This window comes from Triturus cristatus, chromosome 9 (assembly GCF_964204655.1).
Source record: "Triturus cristatus chromosome 9, aTriCri1.1, whole genome shotgun sequence".
Lineage (NCBI taxonomy): Eukaryota > Metazoa > Chordata > Amphibia > Caudata > Salamandridae > Triturus > Triturus cristatus.
The window spans coordinates 883628722-883649127 of NC_140592.1; the positions used below are offsets into that span (position 1 = coordinate 883628722).

Sequence of the window (20406 nt, forward strand, 5' to 3'; positions counted from 1 at the left end):
AAGTCCAACACTTCCCCTACTGTCTCTTAGACTTGAGTAGTATAGTAAATCTAACCCCTTCAAAGTTCAACTTTTTCCCTGCTGCTGCTTAACTCGAGTGGGAATAGTAAATCTAACACTCCGATGTCCAACACTTTCCCTACTTTCGCTTAGATTGGAGAGGTAATAGTAAATGTAACCCTCTTCAAAATCCAGCAGTTTCCCTATTCAGCTTATGTTGGAATGGAGATGCTAAATGTAGTCAAAGGTGTAAAACTTTTACTACTTTGGTAAAAATTGGATTTACGTTACTTGCTTCTGCTACTGTTGTTTATCTTTAATTGTTGTTCTTTTTTAATATTTTCTTTTTTTATGGTTCTATTAGTTTTAAAAAAGGAACTTTATTTCCCACGGAGATCGAAGCACCTTTATTATTGTTTTGTCCTAATTTCCTGTCCTTAATTGTTATCTTTTGTTTGAAACTCAATACAACCTGTTATCAAAACAAAAATGTATCTTTTTTATTTGAAATAGTTTTTATCTTAATTTATTTCGATGCAATTATTTATATTATATGTTTTTGAAGTTTTTTTGTTTTCGATGGTTAAATATTGTTTTTATATTGTTTTAAATATGTATAAACTTATTTTACTGTAATAATTAAAACTAATGTATATATTATTTTAATATTTAAAGTAGGTTACATATATCTGTTAGTTGTATATATATTTGTTCATTTTTACGTTTGTTTTCTTAATTTAATGTATTTAAATAATTACTTATAATTCAGTACATATTTTTAAAAATATATTATGCTTTTTTTAAGTGCTATTCTGTTCCACTGTATTTTTGCCTCAATATTGTTATTGTTTATATACAAGTTTATATACAAAATATGTAAACTCAATATTCTTGTAGACAATATTGTTTACACATTATTCTCGTCACTTGATATTGTTTTTCTCAATACTGGTGTTCTCGATATTCTGTCATACAAACACACTTGATGGAAAGAGAGAAGGCATCACCTGGACCATAAATATACTATTAATGCTATTGCTCGGAAAAACAACAGAAAAGTTGGATATGATGTGCTGCTCTGTGCGCACATCTTTGAATCTAGCACACAAACAGGGCCTGAAGAATCAATGCTCTCTGAAATTAACACTAATAGATTTTCAAGTAATCCATACAGTAAAGAAATTGAAAGTCAAACAACCAAAAGGCAAATTGAGCCTGAAACAGATAGGAGAACTTTTTCATCAAGGTACCTTCATAACCCAGAACAATACAAAGAAGAGAGAGACTCAAAGAGCCCACAAGGCATTTTCCTATGCTATAGAATCCACAATTCATTTACAAATTGATTGATGGGCTTCCCAGAACAGCCCCATCAATTGTAAATGCTTACTCATATGCTTGAGAGATCAGATAAATACTGCGTAATAATTGCAATCAACAAATGCACAATCTTCCATGAACAGAGACGGAGAGAGTAGGTTAGACGAGCTTTTGCAACAGACCTAGGATACGATAAAACAGTAGTCAATGGACTTACTAATGTTTGCAGATGTGAACAGGATCCCTCACTAGCGAACAATGACTCTTATATTTCTAATTCACACCATGATTCTGCTACGCTACAAATAGACTTCATGCAGTCGGTAAATGACCAATGGTGAAGTGTGCTAAGGGTAAGTAGGTTGGGTTGGGGCAAACTACTTACCTTCATGCCTTTACTTCAGAGTGTCCACCAGTAGCAGCTAACTGGAAAGAAATATTTGCTGAACTACAGACAATGACAGATAGTATCTAAGATCCCTTCCCCACTGATTGCCCATCTAGGCTATGTTAAATAGATTCTCCTAACAGTGAGATAATAACTGGCCATCCTTTTACCAAAAGAAGCATCACAATATGCTGAGGCAAAGGACCTAGACCAAAACTCTATCTCTGGATTAGAAACCTATTATTCAACAATGATGTTGAAGGTAACTATGCCAGATGACTTCTGTTGAAGTCCCCATTGAGACACTATGTATATTTACAAGGATGTGAAGTGACAGCTCACTTAAGGCGCACACTAACTCATGAGACCAGTTGCATCCACACAAACATGCAGAGAAGAACGCTATACTACCTACGCAATAAAAAATAATAGTTAACCTCACAAAGAATAACAAACGGTAATAGAAAAGGCCTGGAAATGCATGTGAAATATGAAAAAGACAGTCCTTGGGGTTACTGTTGAAGACCAATAGAGGTTAGGAAAAAGTGTAAACCAGATGTAACATGTAAAACACTTATCCCTGACTGTTTTTCTCTTTATATATTTTGGATTGGTCGTTCTCTACATTATTAGCTGGACACTCAACATTTATGGATACAAAATGTTAAAATGGAAAAAGGATAAATGAAGGTTTTAAAATTTTGTTGACCCATACCTTTTTCATTGTGCATCTTTATTCACTAATGACTAGGATAGAACTAACTATATCAATCCATTGTTCTCTAAAAATTCATTTGTCTGACTTTTTCACTAATAGGTCGTTCTTTTTTGTTTGTTATAGGACTTACGATTAGGACAGCATTCGCTGGAATTTTAATGCCCTCAATGATTGTATCATTCTCCACCAGGCGTGAAGTACCAGGTGCTGTAGGATACATTCGAAGGGTTTCCTTTAAGACCTGTGAAAAGAAAAGGCAGAAACGATGCAAATTCTAAATTATAGTTGTTTAGATCTACACAATTCTCTGTAGAGTTGGGACAGAAAAGTTGATGTTGTTATTCCAGTGCTTTACTTTTCTGTCATGTAATTTTTAATCATGTGGGTTCACACCCTGCAATCTCTAATGATGGGATTGCTAGTATAGCATGGTGTTGCAGTCAATATTCTCACAGCTGCACTCAAGATTTTGTCTCCATGGACATAATCTCCATACAGAGATTTCTATGTGTCCTTAAATCACTTTTTTATGAAACCATTGCTTGATCCTCAGTCAAAAGTGTCCAACATATATCTAGGAAATCAAAACCAGACGTTCTGCATTACCACTTATTTTGTAAATTAGTTCTATCCACTTTGATCATTGTAGATGTCTTTCATATGGGAACCCTGAAAATGTGACATGGATCCTTCTCTTCTAGACTTAAACTGCTTACTTGATAGTCGCTACTGTATGATGTTACACATTCCACCAATACAATATCCAGAGGTATGATAATGTTGAAACAATAATGATACAAGATGACCCATGCTAAATACAAATCTTGTCTTTGATTAGTCCATATGTGTACTAATCACCACAAAAACATACTCTATTTCATTATTTTTATATTTGCAGAGCAGAAGCCCACTGAAGCTAGCATTGGCATGGTCCAAGCGATAGGTACTGTACACATACCAAGAAATCTAACAAATATGCAAATACTATTTAAACTATTATTACCTGTGATAAATATTGTAGTTTGCCAAGGTCTTCATAGCCAATGTCTCGCTTCCACCCAATAATTTCATCAATTTCTTTTCGGACCCTGCAGGTAAACAAAAATGTAAAAGCTCTTTTCTGATACGGTTTGTGTTTCATTTGTATTAGGTGTTACAGGTTCTGAAAGAGAGTCTAGTTTTTAAGTATGCACCTGTCTCTTGAGAGGCAAGAAAACTTCCAAGAATAACAGCTTTCTGAGAAACTTTTAAGAAGAGAACATTATTTCCACAATATCTGAATCTACAGCCTCCTATTTATTTTTGTGATAGAAGCATTCATACCAATATGGACCGACAATCAAAGGCATTTGTTTGGAACTTCAAATGTTCAAATGAAGTCTTTTTTATTGGATATTATTTAGAGTATAAACTCTTTGAACAAGTACTTATTGCAAAATATATTACGTCGTAGTGATTTAAGGGTTAGACATCTAAATCATGGTGCTGAATTTAAATGGATGCTTGATGAAATGGATAAAATTCAGGTTGTCTGCAGTTTCTGGATTTAATGGGCACAATTCCTTGAGCAAAGCATCCAGTGTCACTATAAACATTGTAAACAACGTAACCAGCCTTCAGCCTTCAGTTCAGAGTTCTGCATTGGGAAATCAGGAAACCAGGGGGAAAAAGTATAAAATCCATGTGACAAGTAAGTCTTCCCTAAATAGAGTAACAACACACGCAGTACACCAGAACATTCAAATCCATAGAAGTTTGAAGGATTGGCTTTTAAATATTTGGAAGAGTATTTTTGGCAAAAAGATTTGCCAGGAAAGGATCCAGCTCCCACTCTCCCAAACTCTAAATATGGCCCTATGGCTTAACAGGTCTGGAATACTTCAATTTTATTACAGAGTTTATGATTGTTACAACATTCACAGTCATATAGCCAGATTAATCTTGCCCCTAAACAGGAAAATAATGACCAGGAATGATGTAGGGAACAGGGTTATGGCAAATATTACTGATTATGGAGTAGGCATAAATATGAAGGGGTTGGTCCTCATGCTTGAAATTCAAGATTGCTGCACAGTCTCAGTCTGTCATCCAGGTATATCTCAATGCCTCGATCAGTCCTGTCAACACAGTTGAAGCATTTACAATTTCGATGATAGCGATGTCCTCTTCCTCCTGTGTGCCATGAATCATGCAAGGAGCTGGGTTTATGACTCATTTATATCAGCTAAATAAAACTCTTTAACCTATTATGGGATGAGATTCAAAAACCATAAAGAGCCTGGCTTGAGGTAAGATTGATCAGGCAGCAAGATGTTCAGATCTGTCATTACTCTGGAAGTTGGTGGTAGATTCTGGCAACAGGACTAATTCTTGAAACAAAAAAGGATATCAATATGTCTGCTTTTTGAGTTGGCCTCCTTTTGATGCTGACCCGCTGAGGGTTGTGACTAATAAAGGACACATGATGACTGCTCACCATCCTGGAAAATTCATTACAAAAGTTTCTTTGTATTTCAAGCACCTGTCCAACATTCACCAATTCAGGAGTGAGACTTGTCCACCTGAGAATCCAGTAAGCTCAATGAATGTACCAATGTCACTGTCACTGGGCCAGTCATGGACACTTCTCCCGTATCTTACAACAACTTGGAACAAGACAGTTATTTACACTCAGGAAATGGATGGGCCAATCCAGTTTCTTGTAGGCCTTGCTCCCTTGTTCATTCCATTGCTACATTCTTTGCCCAGATTGCATACTTCAGTAAAAGCGGGAAGACTTATGACTGGTGAACCACTTTACTTATATGAAAGCTTGGGATACTTTGTCAATTTTTCAGCCTTAACATCCCTGTTTTAACTATGTAATAGTGAAGTAGAAGTCTATTTACTTGGCTTTGGTAGTCCAAACTCCCGCTTCCAACCCTGTCAACACAAACAAAATGTACAAAACTCAATATTCGACTAATGTAGTAACAGTGCTTTTGGGCAAAAAAATCAGCCTAACTGCCAACTTGATTGCTGAAATGCTCTTCTTGCTGCGTGGACATTGTCAAGTTGCAGCTGTTTGCTTATGAGGTGATGATTATAGCTTGAAGACAGATCCAGAACTCATGGGGTTAGCAGGGATCACAGAAGTCAGCAGTACAATAGGAAGTAGAAACCCAGTCAACCCTCTGTAGATCATTGCAGGAGTCTCGGAAGTGCTCTGCCGCACGTCCCTAAGGGAGGTGAGCACAGTGGCGATGCCAGTGAAGACAGTCTCAACTGTGGATTCAGGACCCCAGCAGCAGGGCCAGCCTTGGGCATGGACGAGCTGAGCCCAGGCCTGGGGTACCTAATATTTTGAGGAGCGCGGAAGGGAGCTGCCTGACTTAATTTTATGCAAACAGCAGCTCGTCCATCCTACTTAGTCTCAATCAGCTCTTGTTGAAAATTTTGTAATCAGCCCTTAATGTACCTCAGTATAACTGTTAGCACCGCAACAATCCCCTGCCCTCCTCACGTCTTCCTTGCATCTTTACCCAACATCAAACACCACATTTTCTTTCCGCAAGAGCACTGAACCAGTCTATCCGATTTAGGGTTGGCCCTACACAGCAGGAATTACGTACAACGGTGTGCCCACAAAATGTTTCACGTCCTCCAGACACTGAGGAGCATATGTACGTAATTTTTTTTGACATTCTTGTGGCGATAGGGGCTTCGCCTTATTTACAAGACAGTGTTAAGCCACTTAACATGGCTTAATGCTGCTTTATAAATAAGGCCCCCTTTCATGCTATTCTTAACATGAAAGGGGAGGGCAGTGGGTGTTGCAGTGGGCGTTCCACCACCACACCAATTCATTCTGATGCTGCCTCCTATTTACAAGGGAGGCGTAAATAGGAGGCAGCGCCAGAATTAAGACCGGGGAAAACCTGGTCTTAAGCTGGCAAAGTGAGGTAAAATGATTAATTTCTCCTAGTTTTTGCTGTTTTCACGTGTGCTGTGTTGTGCAGTACACATGAAAACAGTAAAAAGCCGATAATTGTTTATGTACAGGAAGGGCCCCCTTCCTGCACATAAACAGTCATTTTTTAAAAATGTTGTTTTGCAAGTACTGTGTGTGCTGCATTATGCAGCACACACAGAAGTTACAAAACGGCATTTCAAGATTGTTTATGTGCAGGAAGCGGGACCTTCCTGTACATAAACAATCTTCCCCTGCACGCAGACACCGGATGCCTGCATTTGCGCTAAGCTCCTAAACTTAGCACCAGCGCAGGAGTTAACGCAGGGCTGCACCATATGCTTGTAAATATAGTACAGCCCTGCATTTCAGAAGTGGCGGAGCGTGTCGTTTAGCCAAGGAGTCTAAGACATGTTCCGCCACTTCCCTTGTACATATGCCCCTGAATTCCAGGGGTCAAATGCCAGAAAATGCTGTCATGTGGTTGGAATGGTGCGGAGCCTCGGCTTCGCTTCTGGTATGTGAGATTAGATGAAGGGCAAGAAGGAATATGGGCGAGGATGCCCTGTAAAAGCATTGGTGCCCCATGGCAAAAAATGCCCAGAGCCTGGGCAGTGGCGTAACAATAGCCACCACAGCCCTCACGGTGCGGGGGCCCCCAAGCTCCAAGCGGATCCCTATGGCACTCTGCTCGGGTAGGCCTAAGAGCCCTGGGGTGAGGGCTCCCCTCAATGCACTTTGCAACGGGGACTCCTCACTTAGCGTTACGCCACTGAGCCTTCAGGGAATGGTGGCAAGTAGCAGGAGGCACCTGGGTGAATTTCTGTCTGTGTCTTCTGCCAGTGTCCGCATCTGTCTCTCACAGTGGAAGCAGAAGCAGCAGCCAGTACAGTAAAGCCTGTGGACGAGCACAAGCCCAGTGGGGAGGAAGCAGTGCATGCACCGGGGGCAGTGTGGTATCTAGGCTGTAATACATGGATAAGAAAGGCTGTTGCATTTACACTCTTTATTGATATATTTCCTCATACTAATTCGATTTGAAAAACTGCAGACTTCCTTCAATATGCTATACGTTTAGAAAACATGAATAAATGCTGTATTTCCACTGTTATCAAGAAAGTTGGAATATTGTTTTGGTCTCACCAATGACATCAATAATGGGAATATTAACATGATATGTAATATCATCAGCAGTGTAACTACTCATTGATTTCTGGTGTCACGTGCATACTGCTAACAAAGATGTCTGCAAATACGCCCACTGTGATCCATACACTGTTAGCCACTGATTTTAGTTGGAAATCAGCTTCATCACTTTTCATGTGTAAATGACCCTGAATTAGCCATAGTCTCTCAATGTGGGAAGCTGATAGAATGTTACCCTCTAACGCTTTACTAAAAAACCTACAACAAATCAGACATTTTTGCTAACTGTGACTCCCATGTCTCCAGTCCAGGCACTTTCAATAATTCTTGAAAAAGAAACCAGAATTCAACAAGCAAATTTTATCAAAGAGGAAAACATTTGCAACTGGCTAGGGCCTGTTTTTTGCCCTATTCATGGGCGTGTGTTTGTGGTCACTGTTATTGTGCTTGACGGGCGAACTGTAAGCCCTACACTTTTAGGTCTATTAGTCATTTTCGATGATGTTGAACACTCAATTTGTATCTCTCACAAATAGGACTCAATAAAAAATCTGCACCTGGTTCTCATCCTTCCTTGATGGGATTTCTTTGCGAATACTTTTGGGGTTACACAGAGTTCAACACACAATAAGAGGCATGTTTGTTGAGTTCTTGTTTACCCTGTGGTGTTCTCTTTATGCCACAATATATGTTTTTCGAATGATACTCATTTCAATGGCTTTAGGATTAAAGGCTGTATGATTTTGGCACAATTTGAACCGGTGACCACTGGGTCAGACACTGATCTCTGATGTGGATGCTACATATGTGTAACACCTCACTAAAATGGTGAAATGTTGTAGGTTGACTTCTTTATTCTGTGACTATCACTTCCTCTATCACTACCTGGATGTCCTCCTATACCATCAAACTAAATTCCAACAAGCCCTACATTCTGGGTTTGGGCAACAAGACATGATATGGTCTGATCAATGTTGGTCTTCATCCCTAGTTCCCTGTCCCTTTCATGTTTTCCATAAGCAGGGGTGTCTCACTGGTAAGACGTGCTCAGTTGCTCCACAATTTAATATGGCAGCAGGTGCTTGTTTCATACTACTTAAACATTGGACAAACTTGCACCACATTTTCACTGTGCTCATCACATTGATGTGGTGCAGACTGTGCTTAAATCATGGCTGGACCATGGCAATGCCATATGTTTGAGACTACACAATCTCCTCCTCCACCATCTTCAGAATAATCATGAGAACGTGGTGGCAAAAGCTAGTTATTTGCCTTCGCAAAAATACTTTCTTATTTCCTATCTTGCAAAATTGCACGGTCTTGCAATTCATAAACAGATTGTCTTTCAGAATGTATATACTTGCCTTACAGCTCTTAATAATAGCCCAATCTTTTTTCAGGTGTATGTCCAACTACGTTCTCTTTAACAAATTCTGATTGTCCGCACGGCACCGAGAATCTTTCTGGAAGATCTCATTTTCCGTAGAGAATGGAGCCAGATCGCATGGAAGTGCACCTGTGACTGGCTGATCCTAATAATTGCCACCGCAAAACGCCTCTCTGAGGCATTGATCATCAAGATCAACATTGCAGAGAACGGGCTGAAAACCGGGATCAGCATTTCGGCCTACAAGACCCGCCTAGTCGAAATAAACGCGGAAATGACGGACCATCGGGATTACTTACTACAGCAGAAAGTGTCGAAATTACAGAACGATATCAAAAGATTCGACCGAGAAAAAGTATATCCCTACACCAAGGAAGACTATAGACCATCAGATAGTGATGCCGCTTCAGATGAAGGCTCCACATCATCAACCAACTCAGGACGTTCAATGTACAGCAACTCCAGCAACAGTAGCTGGGGAAGGAATATCAACAAACCAGGACTCCTCCCTCCACCACCGATGCCACCCATGTATGGATACACCCAGCAACCTTATCCTCAACAGGGCCCGATGTGGTATCCAGCATACTCAGGCCCACATCCAGGGTTCCAACAACCATTCTTCCCTAATGCGCCTCCTCCTTTTCAGAACAGAGGCAGGGGACGAGGCAGAGGAAGAAGAAGAGGTCAAAAACAGGTTCAATGGCAGGATCCAGAGACACAACAGAGGAAAACACGGAGCACGACACTCCCGAGACCCTGATAGTGAACTTAACAGATAGACACCTGAACACAGACGAAACCACCATTCTGGAGATGGGTTTGGGTTTTGTACCCACTCCCAAAGAAGATAACTTCCGTATGAACGAAGAGCTGCAACAACTTTTCCGGAAAATACGTATCAAATCCTTCTTCAGTAACAGTCCCATTCCAGAACGTCAGGACACTGGACATAGACCACCTTCTAGATTCACCCCATCGACTGGTATGGTCCCCAGCGAGGTGTTGACCTTTGAAAAGGCAGTTCGCAAGGAGGCTAACAACCTGAAAAGACATCACGTCTATGATAACTTGCCCAAAAGACTGCGCCATGCAGTACTCTCACTTACCAATGATGAAACCATCATTATAAAACCGGCAGACAAGGGCGGGGCTACCGTCATCCTATCAGTCGAGGATTATGATAAAGAATGCGTCAAACAACTCGGGAACATCGAATACTACAAAAAGTTGGAGACAGATTCCACTGAGAGACTACTGTCACGCATACGTATCATAGTTAATGAAGCAACAAATGAAGGTTGGATTACACCTCATGAAGCGGCATTCTTAATCAACAAGGACCCAAGAATGCCGTATTTTTATCTTTTACCCAAAATTCACAAGGGTATCATTCCACCTCCAGGACGTTCAATCGTCTCTGGCATAGGCTCTTTACTGGGACCTCTGAGCAAGTTCAGTGATTTTTTCCTACGTCCTCTGGTTCAAGCCACTCCAGCTTACCTTAAAGATACTAGGGACCTCCTTAATCTCATACAGGAGATCAATGACAACAACACAGAGACCATCAACCTCCTCCTAACCCTGGATGTGGAGGCATTATACACTAACATTCCCCAGGACGCTACGATTGAAGTAGTAGAACAACTACTGCATGAGACAAACCTCCCTACCAATACTCCAGCGGAATTTATCACGGAACTCATCACGCTAGCCCTTAAGAATAACTTCTTCATGTATAAAACTACCATCTACCACCAGATACAAGGGGCCAGCATGGGGAGCACATTCGCGCCGAGCCTGGCAGGATTGTATATGGCACACTTTGAGGCCAGAAACATCTTTACGGATAACAATCCCTACAAAGGAAATATGGTCACCTGGAAACTATACATCGACGACGTGCTCATCCTCTGGAAAGGGAATGCTGATACCTGCCAAGAGTTTTATCAGTGGATAAATAATCTGAACCCCCACTTACGCTTCAGCAAAACAGAGAGTGAAAAAGAAATTCCCTTTCTGGATCTCTTTATCACTTTGGAGGAAGGAAAACTCCACACTACCATCTATAAAAAGGCAACTGATCGCAACAGCCTGTTGAATTTCCATAGCCATCATCCAAAAGCATTGAGGGAAAACTTACCCTTCGGACAGTTTCTGAGAATCCGCCCGAACTGTAGTAACATCCACGAATATGATGCCCAGGCTAATACCCTGACGAGGAACCTGAAACAGAGAAACTACCCGGAAACGATTGTGAAACAAGCACGCAAACGAGCCAGGAATAATAATCGCCAGACACTGTTGGAGGACAAGACCAAGGAAGCTGATAACATCATCACATGCGTGACTACTTTCACCCCACTTTCGAACAAAATCAAAAACATCGTGAATCGCAACTGGAAAATTCTCAACACGGGGAGTCTCACGATGGAACCCCCGAGATTTGCTTTCAGGAGAACCACCAACCTACGTGACCAATTGATCAACACCAGGCCAGGACCCAAGACTAACCGACAGGAACCCACTCTATGGGCCCTCCCTGCTGTGAAAGGCCACCATCCGTGCGAGATGTGTAGTGTGTGTCCTTTCACCAAGCACACCACATCCCTCTATCTTGACGAAGTCATATGAGATCAACGGAAACATACGAATTGTAACACCAAGAATTGTGTTTACCTCATTACCTGCCCATGTGCACTCCGTTACATAGGGATGACCACACAACAGGTCAAATTGAGGATCAGTGAACACAGAAGTACTATCAGACGGAGCAGAACAGCCACGAGACTTACTAATCATTACATCGAAAAAGCTCAAGTGATGACATCAGATGGACAATTCTGGAAAGCAACCAACTGTGGAGTAGTAATGCCTTACTACGCCGAGAACAACGATGGGTACATCGCCTACGAACAAATGAACATGGTCTCAATGATGAGATACCATGGACCGAACTGTAATTAACCTTTTGACATCACTCAGCTGATCTGCCAGTTAGATCTATCTCTCACTACAGACATAACATCTCTACCTCTAGCAACACACCAGGTCTCCTGTTACATCTGCTCTGACACACCCCCGGTTGTGAGTGCTGATAATGACATATTCATTATTACCAATCTGGGTTTATACATATCTGTTGAGGTACCTACCGTTCACGATCATGGTTCTATGCACAGTAATAGTAGTAGGGCAGAGAACGCCATTTCTTAGTGGAGTTCACACAAAAGCCTAGCACATGACATAAAGATGGGACGACCATCTATCGTGATGATCAATCTGATGATCATGTACCCACACAGATCATCCATACAGCCTGACCCTACTAGTGGCCATCTATATTTACTACCGTTAGATGACCCCTAAACCTTTTTTTTGACCATCTCTCCCATCCTCCTCCACCTCCTCGTATTGTTCTCCACTTACCCTCCCTCACTGGAATCTGGGGACTTTGGTTTGCCACCTTGATTCTTAGCATGCGAGGGCACACACACACGTGCGCCTACTGCGCATATACCTATGATGAGTTATCGTGGGACTACACATGCGCATAATCAAGAGATTTCTTTAGATTTAGACAAGATGTCTTCTATGGACAACTACTTAGGAACCACTCACTCTGTGGTCTTTTTGTCAGTGTATCATATTTTAATTTGATATATATATCCATTCGTTCCAGAATTAGCAGACCGAAGGAAATATAGTCATATCTCCGCGCATGCGCACCGTCCACAAGAGCCTTTAACTACTCTGTAGACGGAGTCTCTATCCGGCCACTCATGCGTGAAGACCACATGTCTGGTCTTCGCGCATGCGCATCACTTTACAGATGCCCAAACACACACCTGTTACCAACCATGACCGGATACAGGTACCGCCCCCACGATGCTTGCCGGGATTACAAATAGAACTCTCATCGGTTGGCGGTTCCTTTCCAGACAGGAGGACACCGGAGCTAAACTGTAAGTAAATATCCAAGGCGCATTTAGGGTACAGGTCGCTGACTTTACCACGATTTAGACCATAGGGTCTAAACTTATTTACACGCTATTACTTACTGGGAGATCCCTTTTGTCTCCTTCTTAGCACAAGAAGGTGTGTACGCTTGTCCCCTAGTCTTTGGAGCAACTTTCTCCCCATACTTAGGTGAGTGATGTGAGATGTGACCTAGGGGGTATCTACTTGTTGGCTCAGACACCATTGGAGAATGAGCTGTCACTACCCCGCGCTGAATAATGACCTGCATATTAATGTTGAAGTTCACCAGACCCTCCACGGAAAGTGTATGGGATTAGTGGGTGACTCCGATCGGCAACGGGAGGTCCCCACTACATAATATTCAAGTCAAAGTAATCTTTATTTCGGTCATAGACCATAAAAGATAATCAATCCAAAAAACATACATTATTAAAAAGGAGAATATTACAATTCATAAAAGGTATATACAATAAAGATTACATTAATTCATAAGCAATTCATTAAAACAATGGGCAAGAGAGTAAAAGTTTAAAATGATTATAAAAACAGTGGTACGTAAAATCAGGGGCTGTTTGGTTAAGCCTAAGGGTTATGCATTAGAAGAGAGCATCTCCGTCGCCACACAGCATGCCAAAAACGTGATACCGAGAAGACTATGGGTAGTGATGTGTCAGTCTTCAAGATTCTGTAGGCAACCTTACAGTGTGGAGTCCCCATGTTCCTACAGAGTTGGAGAAGCCAGCGTTTTCTGATTAGTTTGTATGTGGGACAGAAGAAAAGAACGTGTAAGTCAGTTTCACTGTTGGCTCCGCAAGTTGGGCAATCAGAAGGATTGTCAGCCGACCACTTTCCTGTAAAAGCTCTCAGGGGCAATGTGCCATATCTAAATTGCATGTACAATTTTCTAGAGACATTAGGCTCAATCAGGTCTAAAACGGGTTCTATTTTGAACTCCACCTTGATGTTAAAAAAATCCATAGTCAGTGGGCCTAATTTGTTATTGGCTAACATCATATTTTTATTGTTTAACCAAAATGCATTAGCCAATTCGGCTCTAGAGAGTTTAGGGGCAGTTATTTCAGGATAATGCCATAGAGCAGGAAACCCTAGTCTAGTAAGCTCCCTTGTAATATATAGCAGCCACGGTATATTGGCCAGGCCAGAAAGGGTCATTAGTGATTTTAGATCGTTTTGGTAGTTCACTAACTCCGGTGTTGCCCACAGCCTACGCCAGTACAGTAATGGCCTTAATGGAATTTCATCCTGAATAGGCCTAACTCCCAAGTCCAATCTAAGTGGTATGAGGGGTGTGCTAGGTGGTAGAGACAGTAATGACCTTAAGAACGATTTCTCAGATCTGCCGATATCTCCAGTTAGGCAGTGCCCCCAAAGTTCAACCCCATAAAAAGTTGCAGCCCGTGCTTGTGCTTTGTATACCTCAATGGTGGGTGCTATGGGTTTGGAGGTGGTCGCTCTATACATTTTGAGGATCCCACCGCAGGTCTGCGCGAGTCGTAATTTAGCTTTTGCAAACTGGGGACCCCATTCCATCCTATCCGAAAGTGTGACTCCGAGATATTCAAACAATGTGACCCTGTCCAATGTAGCACCATTAAGAGAAGGATTAGGGACATTTTTTTTGGGCGGGTTGCACACCATAAATTTTGTTTGAGGAATTAACCTCGAGCCCTCTGTGGGAACAAAATTCAGAAAAGCTGTCAAGGGCACGCTGTATCCCCGTAGGAGATTTTGACACCAGCAGAGTATCATCGGCAAACATTAGTGCCACCACCTGCTCGTTGTTGAGTTTGGGGGCATCGATGTCCTTAACTCCCCTCAGGTGGGGCACTAATGCGTAAAGGGAGAATAGGGTTGGGGCCAGGACACATCCCTGTCTAACTCCACGATTAACAGGGAACTTTGGAGTCAGATTGCCCCTCTTACCACACCTGACTTGGGCAAAGTTGTCGTTGTGGAGCCGTTTTATAATCCCAAGTAGGCAAGCGGGCAACCCTATCTCAGCCAAGACCGCCCAAAGGGTTTGCCGGGGGACTAAGTCAAAAGCTGCTTTGAGATCGACGAAGATAAGGTAGAGGCTGCCACCCTCTACCCGCACGGTTTTCCAGTAGAGAAGTTGTAGGAGAAAAAGTTGGTCCACCGTGGATGTCTTCTCTCTGAAGCCAGCCTGGTAAGGAGTTAGTATTGATTTTTCATCCATCCAGGCTTGCACTCGATCTAGAATGATACGGGCAAAGAGCTTCTGGCTAACGTCAATTAAACTAATCGGGCGGTAGTTATTTGGCAAGAGTGGGGAGCCCTTCTTGAAAACCGGGACTATCTCGGCGCCAGCCCAGGTATTGGGAATGGGGACACCGTGGAGTATAGCATTATAAAGAGAGCAAAGGTAGGGAATCCACACCTCAGGTTTATGCTTATATAGGTCCCCGGGTATTTTATCAAGGCCTGGCGCCTTTCCTACTGGGAGTCTATTTACAGCCTTTTCTACTTCCTTAAGGGTTATATTATCAGTGGGTTCGTCATTTGAATCAGAGACAAATGAGGCCTCAATAGCGGGAGCCGAGGGAGCATATAAGCTCTGATAATGATCAATCCATAGGCTCGGTGCGATGTTGGGGTCATCGGCTATTAGGCCTTCCTTTGTGTATGATCGAATGATTGCCCAGAATTCTCTCATATCTTTTTTAGTAAGGGCTCTTTTAATGTCCTCCCATTTATCATATTCCCAATTCTGCTTAGCCACTTTTACAACCTGCTTATATTCAGTTCTCCTCATAGCCACCCTGGTCTTATCACCAGATTTTAGTGAAGCCAATAGAGCTAGTTTGGCCCTCCTGCATTCGGTGTTAAACCAGGAAAGGGCCTTCAGGGTTTTCTTCTTCATAGATACCAATGGGTTTAAGAGATTACCCAATGTGGAAACTAACTCAGTATGGATTTGAGGCACATGAATTTCCCTGATATCGCTGGACTGGTCAAAAATGTAACACATTTGTGCGAGAGCTTTACATGTGGCCGAGTAGATGGAACAAATTTTGTCCAGGGATTTAAGAATCATCGGCCACTTAAGACGTCTTCTATCGCCAGCTGTTTTGTGTGGGACTATTCTCCATCACTAAAGTCAGGTCGAGGATCAAAGCATTGTGGTCACTATCATGGCGAGGGTGAATCACAAAATCCATAACCCTCGACCATGTTTTGACCTCGACCATGATGTAGTCAATACGTGAGGTCTGACTGGGACGATTAAAAGTGTGGTTCCCCTCTAGATCCGACAGGGAACGCCCATTGCAGGCTCTAAGTGAGTTAGTCAGTGTTAGGGAGTTAATTTGCAAGGCTAAGGGTGTCCAAGCCTTGGTAGGTGGAATTTGGAGGGCCGGTATGGACCACTGTTCATCCTCCTCCCTAGTAATAGGATCAATGAGCCCCGGTAGGGGCTCGAACTGACAATTAAAATCGCCAGCAACAACCAGGATGCCCTTATCTGCTACTGATTGGATAAATTTATCCAGAATTTCTAGCGTAGGAGATTCACTACCTGACTTGGTGGGACGGGAATAAACATTAAGCAAAATAAGGGCAGACCCTGAGGGAAATGTAAGTTGTAAGCATTGCAAATCAAAAGTTTGCGTAGTAATTTCAGAGATTACACATCCCAAATATGACCCTATAAGAATAGACAACCCACCAGATGGCCTACCCCTAGGACCCGCAAGGGCTAAGCTATTAACTGTAAGAAAGCCCTTTTTTGTAAATTCTTCTTTTGTCCAAGTCTCCTGGAGCAAGCAGATGTCATGCTGGTTAATGAAAGAATCCCAGTCCGGGCAGAGAAGTTTGTTAACAATGCCCGCGACGTTCCAAGATAATACTTTTAATTGGTTATTTGGGTGAGTATTCTTTCTTTCTGGTTGCGGGACAGTAGGCGAGGGGAAAGAAGAATCACGAGTCACCTCGCTATGTATGGGTCTGGGGGGAGGGAATCTGTGGAAGTAATAGTATTATGGGGAACAATGTGTGGAAAGGAAAAAATAGAACTAATAATGGCATTAACTAGCGAAGCGGAGGGCAAAGCCCTTTTATTTAATGTTGGGTCAGTTGAATCATCCAGTCAATCGACGTCCTCTAGCGGAGCAAATCGATTGTGTACGGGAATTCCGAAGTATGGAATATTTGAATTAGTTCTCTGTGGTACATTTAGAGGTAACCCAATATCTGTAGAGATAGAGCCAATTCGATGAGGGTCAGGGGTCCAGGGTGCCTGAGGATAGAAGAATTCAAGGGGGAACGCGTTAATTGAAGTTTGGTGTCCTAGGGATAGTATAGGATGGGTAAGAATCTTTTGATTGGTCTGTGGATATCTGAAATTAATGACCACGTAATCCCCCCTAAAGCTTTTTCCCGTTGTTCCTATCCATGCAACCCTTCTCACCATCAGGATCTCATTGGCCATCTCATAAGGGAATTGTTTATATCTTGCCAGCCAGAAAAGGACTTTATTTCGCAGGTCAAGATGATTTTCTTTCGTACCTTCCCTAAGTTCGGGGACACCAGTCAGTATGGTCACATACGGGGATGCAGCTGGGGGAAGATTGATAGTTGGCAGGTTTGTGGCAGAAATCACAGTATTGTTTTCCAAGGGTTTTTTGCGAGCTATAGCAGAAGTAGATAAGGGCTCACTTGTCCTAGTAATCTGGGTTGAAGGAGTTTGTATATTAGGACATAGTTCTTGTGCGTGAGAAGCATAAGAAGAGGGCCTTCTAGTTCTATTATTTGTGAGGGGTCCCTCTGTCGATGTGCAGGGCTGGGTTGCCTTAGTTTGCCCAGCCTTACATTGGGTGAACACTGGGGCTAACAATGGAGTCTGGGATGTAGATAGGCCATCCTTTTGGGCGTTTGATGTACTAAGCGTAAAGTTACAGGGAGGGTCAATATGTGCTTTCGTAAGGCTCTGGACTAGTTTTAAAATGGGGGCTACCTCCTCCTTTATTATAGACCTGCATTGTTCAACAATATTGGTCACCACTGAATGCACCCAAGCAGGGTATAATGTATCCTGAGAAGATGTAAGTAATGTGGTGGTGGCAGCAGTTTGGGTACTAGAGTGTGTAGATTCCTTTGCCGGGCTCCCTTCAGTCTTCCTGCTCTTTTTACAAGCCCTTGTAACTTTCCTTTTTCCCTTGATTTTGGGGGGTACAAATGTAAAACCCTCAGTGCCCGTAGATGCTATTGTAGAATCTTGGGTAATTACGACCGATGGAGGGCAGGACTGACTGATATGGGATTCATTACAATCTAGCTCAATGAGGTGGACAGGTGACTCCAACGGTGGAAAATCGGGGGTTAAGGAGAGATGGCGCTCAGTTAATTCAATTTCCGAAGTGACCACGCCAATAGCTTTTTGAAGCATTAGGTCTATTGCAGTGGGGAGTTTGCCATCAGAAACTAATGGTTTCGCTTGTTGTTTTGTTGCACATGCACGAGCCCCTTGCACACGCTTAGGAAGAGTAGGTTTAGGCATGATGTACCTGTTAGGGACCTAACAATTCTACACCCCCAAATCGCTTACACGGCACAATGTCAAATTTCAACAGTACCTTGTGTCCTTCGTACGGGATATTTGATGCTGGATGAAAGGGATGTGGCCCGGCCCAGCCTCTTCCAGTCACTGACGGCCACAGACGGTCCGCCCTCTGCCCGGGCTCAGCCCGGCGCCACCCGCCCGCGTCCCGTGACACGGGGAGAGCCGCTGGTTATGAAGCGCCTCCGGGCGCGCTGTTGGTCGGATTGGAACAGGACCGCAAAGGTTCACGGGAGCTGTAGTCTCCCCCAACTGCGGCCAGCGATGTTCTTTGGCGGCGGGGGAGACACACAGCGTCTGCACCCCGTCTGTAGTGCGCTGCTCTGTGCCCTGGATCAGGAAACCTCTGGTGAGTCTTGTGGGCTGGTATGTTTGCGAAAATGACCCCATAATATTCATCCTTGGTTTGGCCATCCTTTTGCTTATCGTCGAGACCCCATTTCGCCGATCACTCGTGAGTGGAGTTTGTGCTCTCTGTAACACCGCAACCATGTACTCAACTCTTTCTATTCACGTCCAGTTGATGGACAGATGTGGGACATAATTTCCCTAAAAACTTTGACATATTGTTTTTTCCTTCTCTTTTCTTTTGTCGTTTATGTTTACCTAGGCTCATATCCTGGAGCGACTCTCAATCTGACATAACAGATAGCAGGGCCATTAAGTCCCTGGATGCCCGGATATATACTGCGGGTATTACCCCCCTGATCACTTTTATACCTTTCTGCACTTTATAGTTGGCCCTGAGGAAGCGCCACGGATCCGGTTGGACCGCAGGGGAGCAAAACATGTCAACCACATTGACCACATTTTAGTTATCTGATGGGACATTATCCCCATTAGGGTAACACCTAACCTATGGGTTTTTTAGTGTGTCAAAGGTGCCATTCTTTATTAAACAATATTCTACAAGCAACCCTTAGACATTTTATCACGTCACACACACGACTGCACCACTACTCTTTTTTTAGGACCCAAATCACACACCCGCATGCACCAAACGGCTTTTTCTCTTAAAAGATCTCTGCTAAAGTGACCCTTCGGGGGACCCGTAGGGCATTTCAGAGCCAGCCCGACGAGGAGCAAAACGCCCGATGATGAAGCATGACACCTTTCGGGGTGTGTGAGGGCAACAAGAGAAACTAAGCTCTGCTTCCCCTTCCAACACTTGGGTCTTATAAAGCCTAGGACTCTATCTCCTCATGCTTTTTTGAGTTTTTTTCTCTTTTTTGGAAGTGTCTCCTTTTTTGATTGATACAGACGATACACGGAGCACAGACACTGGACCATAACAAGCTCCTGGTCCCCCCCCTCTTCTTGTTTTATATAGATGTCCTCCTATACCATCAAACTAAATTCCAACAAGCCCTACATTCTGGGTTTGGGCAACAAGACATGATATGGTCTGATCAATGTTGGTCTTCATCCCTAGTTCCCTGTCCCTTTCATGTTTTCCATAAGCAGGGGTGTCTCACTGGTAAGACGTGCTCAGTTGCTCCACAATTTAATATGGCAGCAGGTGCTTATTTCATACTACTTAAACATTGGAAAAACTTGCACCACATTTTCACTGTGCTCATCACATTGATGTGGTGCAAACTGTGCTTTAATCATGGCTGGACCATGGCAATGCCATATGTTTGAGACTACACAATCTCCTCCTCCACCATCTTCAGAATAATCATGAGAACGTGGTGGCAAAGGCTAGTTATTTGCCTTCGCAAAAATACTTTCTTACTTCCTATCTTGCAAAATTGCACAATCTTGCAATACATAAACAGATTGTCTTTCAGAATGTATATACTTGCCTTACAGCTCTTAATAATAGCCCAATCTTTTTTCAGGTGTATGTCCAACTTTGTTCTCTTTAACAAACTCATATCTTTCTCATATGCTGGTCTGTTCCCAAAGTGAGAAT

The 20406-nt window shown here is 42.7% G+C and overlaps 1 protein-coding gene across 1 annotated transcript in view; it reads right to left on the reverse strand.

The window, feature by feature from the left end:
- Positions 1–20406, reverse strand: part of LOC146799019 (cholesterol 24-hydroxylase-like) — a 263806-nt gene that overhangs the window by 72804 nt on the left and 170596 nt on the right. Inside the window, exons 11-12 of the mRNA XM_085626414.1 lie at positions 3430–3514; positions 2557–2667 (exon numbers count right to left, since the gene is read on the reverse strand). Of these exons, the coding sequence (XP_085482540.1) occupies positions 2557–2667; positions 3430–3514 (196 nt within the window). The remainder of the gene's footprint in view (positions 1–2556; positions 2668–3429; positions 3515–20406) is intronic.